The sequence below is a fragment of the Neophocaena asiaeorientalis genome, unplaced genomic scaffold (assembly GCF_003031525.2).
Source record: "Neophocaena asiaeorientalis asiaeorientalis breed wild unplaced genomic scaffold, Neophocaena_asiaeorientalis_V1.1 scaffold497, whole genome shotgun sequence".
NCBI lineage: Eukaryota > Metazoa > Chordata > Mammalia > Artiodactyla > Phocoenidae > Neophocaena > Neophocaena asiaeorientalis.
This window is the reverse complement of record NW_020174568.1, coordinates 171,564-190,216: the sequence shown is the minus strand read 5'-3', so window position 1 is coordinate 190,216 and position 18,653 is coordinate 171,564. Positions and strand designations below refer to the sequence as shown.

The 18,653-nt window shown below is 48.0% G+C and overlaps 1 protein-coding gene across 1 annotated transcript in view; it reads left to right on the top strand.

Moving 5' to 3' along the window:
- Positions 1-9,124, top strand: part of ST6GAL2 (ST6 beta-galactoside alpha-2,6-sialyltransferase 2) — a 23,138-nt gene extending 14,014 nt beyond the window's left edge. The window contains exon 6 of the mRNA XM_024757969.1: positions 8,871-9,124. Coding sequence (XP_024613737.1) covers positions 8,871-9,124 — 254 coding nt within the window. The remainder of the gene's footprint in view (positions 1-8,870) is intronic.
- The last annotated feature ends 9,529 nt before the right edge of the window (positions 9,125-18,653 follow it).

The window sequence follows — 18,653 nt, the reverse complement described above, 5'->3', positions numbered from 1 at the left end:
GGCCTCTCACTGTTGTGGCCTCTCCCGTTGCGGAGCACAGGCTCCGGACGCACAGGCTCAGCGGCCATGGCTCACGGGCCCAGCCGCTCCGCGGCATGTGGGATCTTTCCAGATCGGGGCTCGGACCCGTGTCCCCTGCATCGGCAGGCGGACTCTCAACCACTGCGCCACCAGGGAAGCCCAAGTGCTGTATCTTTTGTGCGGTTTCACGGACTCCTGCAGACTCAGGGAAGAGCGTGTAACGGGGTGGAATGAGGCTGAGACAGCATAACAGGACACGGCCACCTGATCAAGCCTTTTTCCCATCCGTGCCTCCCCGTGAATTCCTGTGGCCGATATTTGATTACAGCAAGAGCTTGGGAGACCAGTGAGGGCTGTCAGGTACCCTTACTGTCGACGCGCAGTTTGCAAGTTTCCACTGACATAGTCGTAGCTGGAGAACACTATCTCCTCATGTGTTGAAAGAAATCCTGCCACCTGTGGACAGCTTCCTTTCACAGCTATTTGCTGAGCGTTTGTTTGGAGTTTTCAGGGGCTGCTGCTTGCCTGGGTGGCATCTTTTCCGGGATGAAGGGGACTGCGGTCGGATGTCACTGCAGGGGTGGTGGCTGGGCTGAGCGACAGTCCTTCTCTGCTGTCACTGGGTTTCCAGCCACGGGCGGGTCACTTACTCGTGTGAAAGTCCCTGTGCTCCTGGGAGAAAAGGGAGTCATAACAACACCTTTCTATCAGGCCGTTCGCAATCGTTATTATTTTCTAGCACCGTCCTGTCCAGTATAGCGGCTACTAGCCACAGGTGGCTGCTCAGATTTAAGTTAATTAGGATTAAATCAAAGGAAAACTTCTCTTCCTCGGTGCACGAGCCCCATTTCAAACTCTCAAAGCTACGTGCTCCCGGTGGCTCAGTCCTAGGCAGTGTAGACGGAGACCGTCTCCACCACAGGGAAGGTTGTAAAGGACAGCACCGCTACATCCTGCTGACCACAAAAGGATGAAAGGGAGCTCATGGAGAAGGTATCAGGGTCCCACTGGACACTGTGCCCTGTGGGTGGGGACACACGTGATAGAAGATGTTTGCTATTATCAATCAGATTTCCGGAAGATAAATTCCCAGGAGTATGAGTGCTGACCAAAGGGTGTGGCGTGTCGATCATTGTTGGGAAGCGCCGACTTACCGCTTTTTCTTTGAATTCTGACCAGAGGCCGTATTTGTCCTTCTGGGTCACAGAAGGACAGCCTTACAATAGTAAGTGCATCAGAGACGTATGCCGTGAGCCATCCGCTTCTCCGGAGCAGCAGTGAAGGGATTCTTACCCCTCTGGCACTGCACATGTATTTTTTAAATTAGAAGGAAGTAGCGCGGATCCAGGCGATTTAGATGCTCCGTGGGACCGGTTTCTCTGGAGCAACTCCTTCACTTTGTTAGGACCCTTCCCCTCAGCCCGCTGGGAGCTGCTTGTTCACACCTGAGGGACATTTCTCTTTCATCCCCAGTTGGATACTGGAGGTTTTCTCTCGTTCTTTGGTACTAGGAGGTGGGTATCGACCGCACCGTGGCCTGGCTGAGGACAGGGAATCGTTTCCTTGGAATCCCATTGTTGCGGTGTAGCTCTCAGACAGACGGATGTTGTCCTAGAAGGTCCGTGAGCTCGTCTGGGGTCCTGCAGCCTGGCCGGATGGTTTTGCCACCTGAGGTGGTGGGGCCTCCAGCCAAGCAGGAGGCCCAGCTTCACCCCCCGGGGCTCGGGGCTGAGCATCGTCAGGCAGACGGGCCTGGTGCACCGGCCCGACCAGCAGCATAGAGAAGGGACTCCTCTAGCCTACAGGTGACGAGGCCTTTATTGTACAAACCACCAACGCCTCGTCCTGCCTCTACTGATTATATCGTAAGCGATGTTTCTAGAATTCACGGATGCAAACGCCATAATTTCAGCCTAGTTAATACCTGCACGAGAATGATATGCTTAAAAGCCAGTCATGACTCCCTTCCTTTCCGTTTTATTTTGAGTTTCGGGTTCTAATTTTCCAATATGTCATCCAAACTCAGATGTTAACACAAAATAGTAACACATTAACCCAGACTAATAAGCCACTTAACATCCATATTTATGAGTGTATAAAATAGATCACACTATGCTGATCAGGGACAGTTTATTACATTTACAGTTTTTACATTTAAATTCACTGTTTATTCACATTAAATAGTGAATCCTGATCAAATAATACAATATAAATGAGCTAAAAGCTTGGCTTTCAAGTATTATTTATGCATTATATGATTTTACTTAATATAGTAGATGCTTATTTTATTTCATGAAATGCAAATTTCCAAACCATCTTTTAATTACAGCTATTTGCTGGAAGTATCACTTCAAATGTCATTTGTGCTCCTTCAATAACCTTAAATATAGTTCTCTTAATTTTCCATCTTATGATGAATTTATGGGGAAACCACAGAATACCTGCTAGATTGCCATTAGATCAGCATATTCAATACACTTAAACTTTCACCCTCAGCCCTCGTTCAGAAGCATATTTTGCAGAGTTTTATGGACATTCTCAGAAATTTCTGGTTTACCTCACATGTGATTACGTTCAAGTGTTACCTGGAATGGATGAAAGCCAGTATTTTTCCCGTCACTTGCATTAGGTTCTGTTTATATCCGTAGCTTATTTTGCTCCACGTTAAAAGGATCCGTTCATCAAGGGAAAAAATCCTATTACTGTGAACGATTTGGGGTGCTGTTACTTTAAATATTTTGCCAGGTGCAAAGTAAGACAATTTTCGTTTGAGCACAATTAAGGTAAAGGCTCAATGATTAAACTCTGCTGGACTCTGACACGTATCAAAGGCATCTACGTATATGCAAAGTAGAGTTTTATAGGGGAACCTCATTCATTCAGGATCTGTGATCATCTGAACATGGGTGGAAGTTTGCTTTTTATCCAGGTTTTGGACAAATAAATGAGTGTACATACTGCTTGTTACGCTGAGTCATATCATGTGACATTTTATTAAGACCAGTGGAAATGCTTTTTAATTGGTTTGATAATTATATTGAATTACACAACATTTTAAAACCCATAATTTGGCAAATGAATGCCTCTCGGGTCATAATTGCCCAGGAAAATTTGCACTTTTTTTCCTTCAAATGAATCCCTCCTCGTTTGTAAAAACTTAACATTAATTGAATTATGAGTTACGTTCAAAGATTTTTAAGAACTGGCTGCACACCCATTTTGATTGGCTTCGAAAAATATATTAAAAAGTGTCTGAGTATTGATCCGCCCATCAAAAAGTCTGGCTCCACATTGAAAGCAGTAAAATCTTATTAGTGATGAAAGCAGTTACTTTCTGGTAGTCCATAAACAAAATTATGTAACATAAAAGTTCCTTAAGTGACGGTTTAAAAAAATTCTTTACTGAATAGCACAGCCTTAGATGGTTTGTATTCGTTTCGCTTTTTGGGTAATCCTGAGCAGTCCTAAGAAAGGAAATGAAAAACACACACAAGAAAAACATTTTTAGCATAACCAGCTGTGAATTCCCCGTGTCGGCTTGGCATGGGGAAATGATTAGGAGCTAACGTGATACTGTGAATTTCCAGGTACATACGGCATCTGTGCAAAGAACCACCATGGCAGGCCTGACAGCCGATGGCTGGGAGCCCTGCTTGCAGGGTTGGCCCTTGGCTGGCATCTGGGAGCCTGGGTTTGGGGAGGCCCCCTTGAGTGCCAGGGTGGGTCACTGTGCCCAGACGCTTATGCGGTAGCGGGTCCACGCCCAGCACCTGCTTCCTTCCAGAGTCTGGAATGCTGGTGTGTGCTAGGCACAGCAGGCCTGTAATAAATCGTTGGCTATGTGCTGCGTCTGGTGGGTCCTCCTAGCGAATCATCAAACCCAGAAGCGAGCTGGGGCCTCCCAGCACGGTACCTTGTCAGTGTACCTCAGAGAGCATCTGAGGACCCCGTGTTGGTGTTGACATCACTTGTGGAGGACAGGGCCCAGCATCACAGCACGTCAGACATTGTTCTCAGCACAGTAAAGACGCTTTCTTCAAGTTGTCCTAAGAACTGTAGGCTACGAGCTTGCCACCTATTGTGAAACTTAAAGTTTCATTCTTTAGTTGGATTTACTTATTTTTTTTTCTTAAAGAAACTTTCTCCAAATTCCCAGTTTTCAGCACTGTGCCCAGTTGAATACACGTGTGAGTTTAACTGCAGAGGCTTCTAACCGTGCTTGACAGCTCTGGTCTCCCCCGGTCTGGTTCCAACCCTACAGGTCCCGCGGTCTCTCCTCCCCACACACATGCCCCGAGCTGTGCCAGGACTGTTACACCCCTCCTGACATTGAGGTCCGCCTAGGTCCCCTTTGCAATACATGAAGAAGTTTCATCTTCAGGGTTTTGTGTGTGACTAAGTAGTCTTAACTCCTAGGAAAAGTGATGTGCAGATATAACCACATTTAATTATGATTTTCAGTATTATTATATGGCAGAGTCTGAATCTAAACTCAAGTTTATGTGTGACGTCGGCCTTAATAAATTAATAAGCAGAGCATGCGTATGCCAAATGCAATGACCACGCCGTCTAAAAAAATGTAAATAAGAGAAAATATCCTCCACCTTTGCGTCCATAAACCTTGTCCACCTTTCACCTGTACCAATGAGTTATAAACTGAGTTCCCCTCCCTTTGAAGGTGCTGCCATACCGATTCTGGTATCAGTACTACAGCTGGCTGTCACTTGATCACTTAGAGCAGATTCGGCTCTAACTTCAATTTTAGGATGCCCTGGACCAAGGCTAATGGTTATAGGAGCCCACAAGTTCATATGGAAGCACAAAATGAGATGCAAAAGCCAGGAGGATGCACACAGATGACTCAAAATAAGACACTTCTGAACCTCTGTCGGCCTTCAGTTTGGACGGCCGTGAACTACCTAGCAAATGTCAGTATTTCTGAAGCTCTAGAAGTCACTTTAAAATATAAAGTGTATATGAAAATGCAAAAATATACCTATTTACTTAGTGAAACCATAACTTTTTGCCCAGTCATATGACGAAATCTATGTTGTCTATTTAATAAATACGTGATTTAAAATGTATTGATAGTAGTTCACTAGCAGTAAGAGGAAACGTCGTCTCTGGAAAACTTTCCAGAAAACAGTAACCAGATTCGAGCACTTAGTAGACCTTTGAGGCCAAGTAGTTGGCAAGGACACCTAGAGAAATTACTCAGACTTCTTCTTACTTGGGTGGGAGTAGCGGTTCAACTCCAGGTTAGTTGTCTAACATGCAGAATGGTTAGCTACTAAGGAGACACTTCCGGGATCCTTACAGCAGAGTTTTTCAAAGAATACGTGTGTGACACCATCCCGGTCCTCCAAGCATGGTAAGCAGACCAGCACTGGTCCAGGAACGTTTGTTATTAGTCTACGACTAGATCAGTGTAGAAACTGAAAGTATTTGGAAGGTTTTATAGCAATTTGACATAGCATGGCAACCTAATATGTGATCATCTTTCTAGTAGTTCATTGTTCGTGTATTTTACAGAAGTATTGGTCTGTGATGGATAGGAATTTTTTTAATGGCCCTTCACCACAGGTTGTGTTGTTTAGGAATGCTTGTTAAAAATTCCGTTTCCGGGGCTTCCCTGGTAACACAGTTTGTGCCCCGGTCCGGGAAGATCCGACGTGCCGCGGAGCGGCTGGGCCCGTGAGCCATGGCCGCTGAGCCTGCGCGTCCAGAGCCTGTGCCCCGCAACGGGAGAGGCCACAGCAGTGAGAGGCCTGCGTACCACAAAAAAAAATTCCGTTTCCTTGGGAGTTCCCTGGTGGTCCAGTGGTTAAGACTCCGCCCTTGCAATGCAGGGGGCATGGGTTCGATCCCTGGTCTGGTCGGGGGAACTAAGATCCCACATGCCACGTGGCATGGCCAAAAAAAAAAAGAAAAAAATCCATTTCCTGTACCCCAACATACACCAGGGAACCCAGGTCTCTAGGGACGGGGACAAGCCCGGGAATCTGCATTTTAACAAGCCGCCAGGTCGTCCTTTCACGCTGAAGGCTGAGAACTGCTTTCGAGGGAGGCCAACAGCGTCTCTCAGGAATGACAGTGGCTTCTCCCACTTGGAGACCAGAGTTGCAAAGGCGACGGCTAGTGCACGCAGGTCGCAGCCCCCGTGGATGAGGCTGTGTTCTGGGCTGACAGTAATGGGACTGTGGTTTGCAGACACAGTTCCACGCTCACTTCTCAGAAGCTTTTGTGCAAGAGACACCCTTGAAGGAGGCTTCCCTGGTGGCGCAGCGGTTAAGAATCCGCCTGCCAATGCAGGGGACACGGGTTCGAGCCCTGGTCCGGGAAGATCCCACATGCCGCGGAGCAACTAAGCCCGCGAACCACAGCTACTGAGCCCACGTGCCACCACTACTGAAGCTGGCGCACCTAGAGCCTGTGCTCTGCAACGAAGGGTAGCCCCCGCTCTTCGCAACTAGAGAAAGCCTGTGCACAGCAATGAAGACCCAACGCAGCCAAAAATAAATAAATAAATCAATTTATTTAAAAAAGAAAAAAAAAAGATACCCTTGAAGCCTCTTCACTGTACTGCAGGAAAACCGTTGTAATAAACATACGGAGGGAGGATGTTCAGGGATGAATCCTTCATGAAGGACTCTGGGATGCTTTGATGTGGTTCCTTGGGCACAGCTGGCCACACGCCACGCCCAGGGAAGGGAAGGGAGGGCGGGCGGCCAGCACGAGCCCTGATGGGCAAACACGGAAGCGTCCTCAGCTCCACAGACACAGGCCTGTGACTCTCACCAGAGACACACACGGCAGAGGCGGCCTTGCTCATCAAAGGTTTAAAGTCACAGGAATAAACGAATGTAATTCTCCGGGCACGAGGCTTTCTCACCCACTGTGTCAATTCCTCATGGGTGATTTTGTGATGATGAAGAGAAACGTACACAGAGCAGGGATACCGGGGGCGGGGGGGAGGAGGGGGCAGGATAGTTCGGGAGTTTGGGATTGACGGGTACACACTGCTATGTTTAAAAGAGATAACCAATAAGGACTGACTGTAGAGCACAGGGAACTCTACTCAGTATCCTGTAATAACCTAAGTGGGAAAAGAATTTGAAAAAGAATTTAAAAAAACAAAAGAGGCAGAGATCTTATCGCCTGTGCGAGGCTGGGCTGGTGCCCACCCCCTCGGTGACTTGAAGCAGGCGCTGGTCCTCGGTTCTCTCTTGGCCTCACCTGGATCACCGTCACGGTGGGCGGGGCCCACGGACGCGGCAGGGGGGAAGGGAGCCCGCAGAGCTGGGAGGAAGAGGGGGACTGAGCAGGGACTTGAAGTTTCGACGCAGCTGTTGGGAACAGCGTCACTTCCTAGACCTTGACCTGAAGAATCTGTCTCTCGTTAGGAGCGTGGTTTACTCTCAGCCACAGCAGCTTCGTGGCCCGCGCAAGGCGCATCCCAACGTCTTCTCAGCAGGACCCTAGGGTCCCCTCTGTCGTCCTTTCTGCTTCCCATCCTCTTCTTCCCCCGACCCCGCCCAACATGGTACCTGCGGCTTCAGGCTTCACCTCCCTGGGGACCTTTCTGGGTCCCCAGGCAAAACCAGGCCCTTCCCACTGCTCCCCTGGGCCCCTCGTGCCGTACTTTCTTCAGTTGTGGGGATTTTCATGCTGCACGCACAGCTGATTAATTAGAAATACAGTCGTCCTCTGCAGAGAGACCTTGTCTGTAACAGGAGCCAACTGTGTGACTTCATGTGTTTTTCATAACAAGGGATATCCTTTCATAAAAGGGCTAAGCATTATTTTCTTCTTTTCTTTTCCTCTTGGGGTGTTTTTTTTTTTTTCCTTTGGCTGCACCACGTGGCATGTGGGATCTTAGTTCCCCACCCAGGGATCGAACCCACACCCCTTTCATTGGAGGCGTGGAGTCTTAACTACTGGATCTCCGGGGAAGTCCATATGTTTTTTAAGTTTAAAGAATGTTAACAAAGATGATGGTGGAGCTAGGAAAAGAAAGCTCTTTAGTATAGATCCAGAACGAGATCTGCTCAATGGTCATATGGTTTTATAGCTATCTTGAACATTAAAAAAAAAAGAAAAGAAAGCAACTTTAATATTGACAGTTCCAGTAAAAAAAATAATTTTAATATTAATTTTGAACTCTGTATCTCCATCTCTTTCCGCTGAAGCAACTATTTTAGCATCTGTTTCTTTATAACGTGTTTCTTTGTTATATCACAGTCCTGCCGCACATTAGCTGGACCTGCATGTCGCAGGTGGTACATGGTATTCTGACTTGGGGATGCAGATCTGGCGCTGACTGGCCTTTCCTTAAGTTTGGTCACTTTGTCTTTTCTTCTCACATTCCTGGGCCCCCAGCGGTCAAGTGGACGAGTGAATGTTCCATAGCATCACATCTTAACACGCCCCCAGCCCCCAAACCGTACGCACGCCCCTCACTGGAAGTTAGAGGCACAGAGTGAAGCCGACAAGGAAGGGGGCACAGAGCAGGAATCTCCTGCCCCAGCCGTGCCCCTCCGCCCCCGCCCCTTCAAAGACGTCCCCCACCTCGTTACCTTTAAAAAAGCAAGAAAGCAGGTCATACAGTCATTCAACAAGCACGGGCCCCCAACTCTCCACCAGATCACTGTGCTCGCCACTAGTGACAGAAAGACGGATGAGGCCCAGCCCTAACCCTCAGATCCTCTGCTGTCTGGTGGGAAAGACAGACTGTAAACAGACAATTCCAGTGTCACGGTCAGAAGGACAGAGCGACGCATAGACAGACAGGGAAGACACGGCGCGGAATCCAGATCCCGCGTTGCTCACGGCTCCGGTCTCTCCTGCAGGCATCCTGCTTATGATGAGCCTGTGCGGCGAGGTGCACGTGTACGAGTACATCCCGTCCGTGAGGCAGACGGACCTGTGCCACTACCACGAGCCCTACTACGACGCGGCCTGCACGCTGGGCGCCTACCACCCGCTGCTCTACGAGAAGCTGCTGGTGCAGCGGCTCAACACGGGCGCCCAGGGCGACCTGCACCGCAAGGGCAAGGTCGTGCTGCCCGGGCTGCGGGCCGTGCGCTGCCCGCCGGGAGCCTGAGGGGCTGGCCGGGCTCCGAGTCCTGGAGATGCTGGAAGGTGCCCTGGAGGGGGCGCGGCCTTCGGTCGCCAGCTGTGACTTCGTGGTGGCCACGGGGGTCCTTCCCTTTCTAAGCCATTGAGCATTTACGACTGCTTTGAATATAGAAATGGAACTCAAAGAAATAAACTCAAGAAAGTTGCAAAAAACTTTTGTAAAGAATAGCTAGGAAAAAAGCAAATGTATAACAAATGGGTAAATAGCTCCAAAATGTTAGTCTTCTCTTTACTAGGGCTGGTTTCAGCAGCAGGTGTCAGGGATACACCTGACAGATGACACAGTTTGTACCTGGAAGCACCCATGCTGAGGGACAGTACATGTCCCATCAGCTGTGCCACTTGCACGTGCACTTGTCATGAAAGAGCCTAGAGTTGATGACGAACGTCTGGATTAGCGCCCAGGCATGCACTAACAGCAGAATCCGCGGTATATCCTTTGAGGGGGTTCTAGCCCTCGGCATCCCCATCTCTGCTCCCAGCTGCCACCGAAGGCTTTGCTCTTTGTGTATCAGACACACTTCTAAAACCATAAAGCCTTCCTCCTGAGCAGTCCAAGAAAAAGCCAACCCGGAAGAGCAGCACAGGGGAAGCACTTTGTTTTCCTGCAGTATTTCCTTACTTGACTAGGAACGCCCCCAGGCGGACAGGAACATCCCTGGCAGGTAAATGCAAAATCGGGGGGCTGCAGGTAGCCCAGGGCAGGACGGCCCCGGGCCGCCGCTTTTCTGGCCGCCTCACCTGCCAGCCCTCCCCATAGCCTTCTAACCACAGGCGCTGACGGTTAGGACACCCCCGGGGGATGCAGGGGGTGGCTTCCAGCCTCTAGCTTCACCCTGTGCTTCTGGGGATGCATGCCTGTCTCTCTCATGCTTTTTTCTTGCAGGTTAATATCAGCTATTGGGATCCTGACGGTGATACACCGATTTTTCACTAATTCTTCCTACAGACAGATGTTTAGGAATCCCACCCTTGTTTTCACCTACCTGTTTTATGTCAGCAACATAACAGAGCCATGTAATTAAATACAGTTGTGTGAAAGCATCGCCCTTTAACAAATAGGAAAATAAGTATTAATACACACTTCAGAGGGAGAGGCAGGGAGAGGGAAGAGTGTCATCCCAGTGTGTTAGCTGGATCAGTTGCTTTTGTTGTGATCTCTTTTGTCACTGATACATCAAAAAAAAATTTTTTTTTTTGGCTGTAAATGTAGTGAAACAGAAACACTTTGGAATACCTTTTAGTTAAACATGCGATTTCAATCTACAACTAAAACCTATCTCAGTGGTACGGTTAAGACTTCTCGGCCATGACAAGAGCAGCTTAATTAAATCTGTTGTCTTTCGCAGTTGTGTGAACGTCAGGAGAGTTTACTGCGCAGGGTTTTTTGTTCCAGGATCGGTTTTTTTCCTGAGCAACAGTGGCTGACAGAAACCAGCCGCTGTGTTTGGTTGGCGGACTCAGCAGAAATCGGGTTGGGTCCCAAGCATCTCCTACAGCTCACTGTTACAGTGAAGGAGGGCATCACTGAAAAACTTCAACCATGACTATATCCACTAAAAGCCCACTTTGCGAGCTTTGCTTCTGGATCTGTGAGGAGGGATGGTAATTCTGTTCAGCGCATTGGCTTACGTCTGAGATGTGGCCAGGCCACTTTTCTTCCTGGTTTCCTGAAAAAGCGTTCTCCTGTCCAGTGTCCGGTGAGTAACATTTCAGTGACTCTGGGCACTGGGAAGTGGCTGATGCGGGGTGAGCAGTCCAGCCACCCTTGTTCCCCCCCCCAGACCCTCCAGGCTCTGCCTTCAGAGGCCCATGACGCTGAAGTTTCTGTAATAATCTTCCTACTGGATTTCCCTACCGGCCTCCTTATGTCCAGGGCAGCCCCCTCTGGTGGTGTGAGATCATGGGTAGAAGAAAATTTACTGGGGGTCAATGTAAATATTCAAGTTCAAAGGCCCCAGAAAACACTGCAAAGATCTTTAAGTACTGATACCCTTTATTGTGACACATGTACTTTTAAAACGTACTTTCAGTGTCACCAAGGTTACAAGGTTGAAGAGAGTAAAGAAAATTTTATTAAAAGTTTTGGATGTATTACGGCCTTAAAGACCCTTGGGAACCAAGATCTGCTAAACACTGAGAAAATGGGGTACACGTATTAATACAACGCGGGCTGGGCATTCTTCTATTTAAAAGTTTAAATTGTTTAACTCCTTAAAAGTATTAGGAGGTTTTAGTTGATGTGCCGGCTGCTTCTAGTATGAATGAAATCGGCCCTAAGAGGCAGTGTTTTCCCAGACATTGATGAAGCCCTCAAATGCCACAGACGGCAATAAACGCCCGGCCTTCCGCGGACCAGTTACAGGGAACGGCGCCCGGCTGCGTTTCTTCCAGGCTTCGCCTCTTCCAAGACCCTTCACCCTCTGCTGAGGAGGGATGTTTGATAAGCCGAAGCCGTTAGGTGGCCCTTCACTCTCAGGACTGAAGGAGGTCACGTTGCTTCACATCTCGAGGCAACTTCACTTGATCTTTTGTTGCTGCTATTGTCACAATGAAACAAACATGGACCAAGAATAACTCGCCTGCATCCAGGTCCTTCCCCAGGTACAAGCGGAAGGTCTAACAGATGTGGCACCCTCACTGTCCCCAGGGACACCAGTGCTGGTCCTGTGTGTCACCTTACAGGGCACAGGGCCCGCGGGTTGGCAGGTAGGAGTTGCAAGGAAGCATCCTCTCCCCTCAGGGCCCGCGCGGGGCTTAGGCTCACCTTTCGGTCCCAGGGTCTACCCTCGTCTGCGGGACGCAGGGCTCAAGGAACCTCGGCCCCCTCCTCCCCACGCGTCCCTCGCCCTCGGCCGGCAGCCCGACCTTTAATCCCCCCTGGGCTCCCCTCTGTCATGGTAGCCGTAGCATCTACACAAGGCAATGCTGAAAAGAGCGTTAGCCTTTTCCAAATTGGGAAATGAAGTCAAGGGTTTAAAGCCGCCCCGGGGCACTCTGTTACATGATCGTGAGCCGGTTCATTCTGGTGGAACAGATTAATACCTGATGTTGTGGGCTGACCCTTCCGGGCAGGACCACTTACAATCACTGAATTAATTAGGTCCCATCTGGCTGCGGAAGAGGGATCGGGCTCACGTGAGTAATGGTAGGTGATGGAGGGATTAGAGATCAAGGCACCGTGCGTGGCTGAGACTGGTAGCCAAAGCGCCCTGGTCTCATTGCTGCTTAGCTGTGGGAAGAAACGGAGCCGGGAGGTGGGGTGACCATCGAGGAGCACGTGACTGAACGCACGGGCCAGATAGGGGCTGAACACATTCACTCAGGTTGTCTGTGTCGACTTCTCACTTTCTGACCCTTTAGGACTCTTGCCCAGTGGTTCCACAGCTGATGAGGGCAGCTGAATGTAGAAACTCAGTGCTTAGGGAAAGTGTACCTGAGTTCAGGCTCGTGCTTTGTACTCCAGGTACAAAGCATTTCCTTTGTGAAATTATTCTGCATGTTTCTATCTCTCGGGCATTATTTTGCACAATGGGTAAATTATTTTACACAATTGGTAAATGAAAGGTATTTATCTTTCAAGGAAATAAACTAAGTTCTGATTCTTGCTTTATTAAGTGAATGAAGCCTTTTTAGTAAGAGGAAATCCAACAAATTTCTCTACAGGCTTCGGGCTAATGGAATTTAAAGAATTAAAGACACGGATATAGTTCCTGCTCTTGTTATAAAAAGCGTGCATGTAGATATAGTTATATAATTGCATATATACATATCTACACACATGGTTGCTTTTATATTATCTTTTTTCATCAAACTATTTCTGAAACGTTTACAATAAATTTTGTTTTAATTATGCAAACACCAATTTTTTAAGAGAAGTAAGCAAATGTTACACGTCCTTCTGTCAAACAGAAATTCAGTCTTCCCACGCACTCGTATTTCACACATTCCAGCTACATTTAAAGGTCTGGCAGAAATATTTAAAAGGTGCTGAGGGGAGAACTAGGACCTGAAGGTTGTATCATTGCCAGAAGTCTAGTTGAACTCTGACCTTTGATGAGTAATTGATGTAGAGTTCATGGCTTTTGCAAGATTAGGGGAAGAAACACTTATTTGGTTCTATGGAAAATAGTCTTCTTACTTGGTAGGTTTCACGCAAATTAACTGCATCGGAACTGTTAAAACCTAACATTTATGATACCACACAGCCTGTTTTACTCTAGATAAAATCCTTATGAAGCTTTTCCGGTGGAAACCAGTGAACTTTTTTAACAGCTTAGGGAATTTTTTTGTATCATTTTTAAAATTGAGATGTGTACTCTTCAAATGAATTAAGGCTTGAGGTTTTCCAGGAGTCACCTTTTAAAAGTGTTTGTACACATTTTAACACTTTGATATTTTCTAGTTTGGTTTTGTATATTTTTACGTGTACAGACTTCTTTCTTGTAAATAAAACGTTTTCATTTGTCTAGAAGTTTCTGTTTTAATTTGTAGAAGTTGCACAAAATAATGAGCCACCCCTAGAAAAAAAATGGCACAAAGTTGAGACCTAATTGGAAGACTGTAAAAAGGAGTAACACCAGGGCTTCCCTGGTGGCACAGTGGTTGGGAGTCCACCTGCCGATGCAGGGGATGCGGGTTCGTGCCCCGGTCCGGGAAGATCCCACATGCCGCGGAGCGGCTGGGCCCGTGAGCCATGGCCGCTGAGCCTGCGCGTCCGGAGCCTGTGCTCCGCAACGGGAGAGGCCACAACAGTGAGAGGCCCGCGTACCGCAAAAAAATAAAAAGTAACACCAGCAGGCCTTCAAACACTGAGTGTGGACACAGCCCTTCCTGAAACAGAGGTTGGGTCAGTGTTCCTCACCCAAGGGTTCACTGCCAGACCAGGAGAAAGGCCACAGTGAAATCCAGCAGAAACGGCAAAGTTAGGCTAACAGGTCCTGATGTTGACTACGTAGGCCAGCATTCTGAGTAACTTACCGCCCTGAGGGACGCTGCCAGCGAGGCAGAGCTCTTAGTCTTAGAGAATATAAGTAAGTTATTAGAGGGAAGACTCACCCACTACCATGTCACATTAGCCCTGGTATTTTCACACTTGCCACGTGAAGGGAAATCAGTTAATTAGGCTCCTAGAAGGGAATTCCCAGAGGCTTGTTGTTTCCGGTTAGAATGTGAAGAATCCTTGAAGGGGAGCATCCAGGGTTCTGTGTGAGGAAGGATGTGAGCAGCTGGGGAGCCGGGGGCCCCAAACCCCCTCTGCAGGACGTGCTGGCTCAGAGGGGACACCCACACCTTGGCTTGCCATCATTTTTCTTTCCCCGCAAGACGCAAGATGCCTGCTTCCAGGTAATTAAGATGCAGGCCGGATTCACAAGGACCGAAGATGGGGCCCTGGAAGGATGCCGGGATGCGGCAGCCCAGGACTGAGGTGTGTGTACAGGAGATGTAGCAGCAAACAGAGGAGCAGGGGGGCTGAGTACCTCTGCCTCAGGCTGGCGACGCATCGGGGTGATGGCCCTGGGCGCTCCGTGCTGTGCTCACGAAACCCCAGGTGCACAGAACCCAGCAGGAAGGCCCTCCGGCAGCAAACCTCCGCTGACCCCTCATCCGAGCGGGGGTTGGCAAACTGTGGCCACAGCCTCCTTCTGTCAATAAAGTTTTATTGGGCTGCAGCCATGCTCATGTGTTGACATCCTGGCCACGGCTGTGCCATACAGAGTCGGGCAGCTGCAACAGAGACCGTGTAGCAGCAAAGCCTAAAATATTTATTATCCGGTCCTTTACAGAAAGGATCTGCGGAGCCCCGATTGTAAATACAGTGTATGAGGCTAGTTAGGCGAGGCTTGTGGTAGATGGCCGGTAGGTGGTCATCACAAACCACCTTCTAAGGTAGGTATAATGTTAGCTTCAGGAAAGCTGGGGTCAGCGAGGTTAATTCATCAGCCTGCAATCCCACAGCCAGGAGATGACAGAGCCCGGCTTGCAGTCCCCGTCTGACTCAAGGCCTCTGCTTGGAACCCTTATGTCAGGCTTTTTAAAATTATTTTATTTTTATTTTATGCTAGAGTATAGTGGATTTACAATGCTGTGTTAGTCTCAGGTGTACAGCAAAGAGACTCGGTTATAAATGTACGTCTATCCATTCTCATCCGGATTCTTTTCCCGTCTAGGTCACTACAGAGTTTTGACTAGCACTCCCTGTGCTCTCCAGTAGGTCCTTGTGGGCAGGCTCCCTAAAGCAGCCTCTCCCCGAGGTACTGCTCTGCTTCTCAGATACCCCACGGACTCCAAGGGCTCAGCTCTGGGAGGCTCATTATACTTTGAATATTTTGAGAAATTGTGCTTTGAAATTTATGGAGCAAACAGTTCTCTACATCCCCAGGACACTAACAGGTATCTGGGCAGCACATGTCAAGGGCAATTTCCATCTTGTGGTCAGAAGCCAGTCTCTGTGTCTGTCACAGCCCGGCGGAAGGAGGAGGTCTGCTGTGCACAGAGAAAAAGCCAGCACAGGGGACTGGCGTCCATAAACTCCGCTCCCGGCTCCTGTCCTAACCACACGGTGTCATGCTGGAGAAGCAGACTTGGAAAATGAGACACTAGGTGTGAAATGATCACAAAAGCCAAAGGGACAGAAAAATCAATGGCTTTGAAAATACATCCTCTTCTGTCCCGGCTGCCTTGCTGGCATACAGGAGGGTGGAGGAAAAAGGATTAGAAGAGCAGCGTGGCCCTCGTCTGCTTTAACGTGATGCTGACACGAAGGGGTGGGGGATTGTTCTCATCTACGAAGCCTGTTTGAAGGAGCCCAGCAGGGCACTGGCAAACCCGGAGGAAACATTCGGAAGCCTTGGCGGCCGCGCTGGACCCCAGGAGAAGAAAAGCCAGCAGAGATGGTACAGCCGCTGCCTCTCTGTAGGGACCAGAGAGGCTGACTCGGAGCTCATCCGGAATAACGGGCAGGCAGGGGGATCTGGACAGCTGTCATCTAACTACACCCCAGGTAGGTAGAAGAAATGCGACTCGGGAGGGGAGGGGAGAGATCAGCTAGGAGTTTGGGATTAACAGATACACACTACTATATGTAAAACAGATAACCAACAAGGACCTACTGGAGAGCACAGGGAACTATATTCAATATCTTGTAATAACCTATAATGGAAAAGCATCTGAAAAAGAATATATACATATAACTGAATCACTTTGCTCTACACCTGGAACTAACACAACATTGCAAACTATTCTTCCCATTTAAAAATGGTCGCAAAAAAAAGAAAGGTAACTTTATTTTCTCTGTAACTAATTTCTGTCTTGAATCCCCTTCTCAACACAAGGTGAAAACTACCATTTTTCATCTAATCTAAGACATCATTCAGCATGAGATGCCCCTGTCTTTTGTGAACCACTACAAACAAAAATGCTTTCATCAGGGCTTCCCTGGTGGCGCAGTGGTTGAGAGTCCGCCTGCCGAGGCAGGGGACACAGGTTCGTGCCCCGGTCCGGGAAGATCCCACATGCCGCGGAGCAGCTGGGCCCGTGAGCCATGGCTGCTGAGCCTGCGCGTCCGGAGCCTGTGCTCCGCAACGGGAGAGGCCACAACAGTGAGAGGCCCGCGTACAGCAAAAAAAAAAAAAAAAAAAAATGCTGTCATTAAACTAGTGGACCCTTTGGTGTGTGCTGTGAACACAGCAGCCACAAGCCTCAGGAGGATACCGAACAGCTGAGTCTCATCAGAACTGAGACGTGGAGTGTAACATACACCCTGGATTTCTAAGACTTAGCGTGAAAAGATGAATGTAAAATATCTCAATAATTTTGTTATATTGATACGTTGAAATGAAATTTGAGATAGAAGGGGTATTCGTGGTTCCGAGAGACTGGAAGACAGGATAACTTAATAAGAATTAGAAAGCTGGTCCATGACAGGAGCGCGATCTAATCCAAGCAGCTGGTTCCACAGCCCTAACTCGTGTTGCTGCGATGCTTCCGTGTCGCTGGCCGCTTGAAGGAGGCCACTAGGACACCACTGAGCTGCCAGGCCCACTGGACCTCCACACTTAACGGTCATCATGAGACAAATAATCAGACTCTGAAAACCAGCCACCCTCACCCTTCCCCAAGGAAAAAGAAATCTGGAAAAAGGAATCAGCACTGAAGCTGGCGCTGAGCACCCGTTGTGTAGCAGATTCTGGGCCAATGTGATCCCATGATCCTCAACAACACCCTTGGGAGGGATCCTCACCCCAACTTGATACACAAGGAAACTGAGGCCCCAGGGGACTCTGACTGGACGAAGCTCGTCGCGACAGAGCAGGGTTCGAGTTCAGGTCCTCTCAACCCAAAGTCTGTAATTGTTTCACCTAACCTTTCTGTCTGAGGAACAAAATGAATTGCAAGGAAAAACACTGGGGCTTGCCCTATGCAGAAGACATGGGGACATCCATCATGAATTCATAGTATTTCCAAGGAAATGTCCTTCACTCTTCTACAACCCAACTTTGCTGACACACCACCGAGTACAAAGCCTCAGGGAATTCCACACAGCTATGAAAACCATGGCTAAAAAGACAAGTAATAAGATTGGAGAAAGTTCATGGTTTAACGTTAAGGTCAACAAACAGGATACAAACTGTATAATTAAAATCTCTTTCTTATGTATGTACACACACATACGCATATATTACTTACACATTTATATACATATGCACATATATGAGCCATACGTAAATACACAGATGACTTAAAAATATTTTAATATGCCAAAATAATTAGAACAAGCGACTATCTCTGCATGGTGGGAAAATGGGTGGTTTATATCTTATGATCTTACCTTACTTATCTTAATTGTACTTAATTTTACACATTTTTAAAAGATCTATTGAATATAATTGCAAAAAGCAAATTTTAAAATATTTAGGAGGTCTTGTGCTCTAGTGGGAAGAGATGGGCTTTGACAGAGTGGCTGGGCAGAGAAGAAATGCATGTCCTGCTTTGTGTTTATTCATTTATGTGATCCAGGTATGACAGGGGATCAGAGCCCCCCAGATATTCGCAGCAGTACAGGCTGGCTCATCACCCAGCACCCTGCAATGTCACCACCAGCCGCCATCAAGCCCTGTGGCAAGCACCTGGGGTCACATTATTCATTAGAAAGGCTGTTTTGAAACTATCAGCTGTTTTGAAGCTGATGATATATGTCAATATTTTAATGTCCCGTAAGTGGATAAAAGAACAGAAGGGAGAAAGACCTTTACTAATAAAGTTACAAGGGCTCCTACAAGCTGCTCCCCCCTCCCCCTGGATTCAAATTCCCACAGACACCTGGCTGTATATCCCAGAAGAATTTAGAATGAGTGTGAAAAGCACATATGTGATGTTTGAGATGTTGGCAAAATGACTGGGGTTCAAAACCAGATCAGTCTGACTAAAAAAAAAAAAAAGCCCAATGACGAAACAAAACACACACACAATTCGGGACCTTTTTAACCATAACA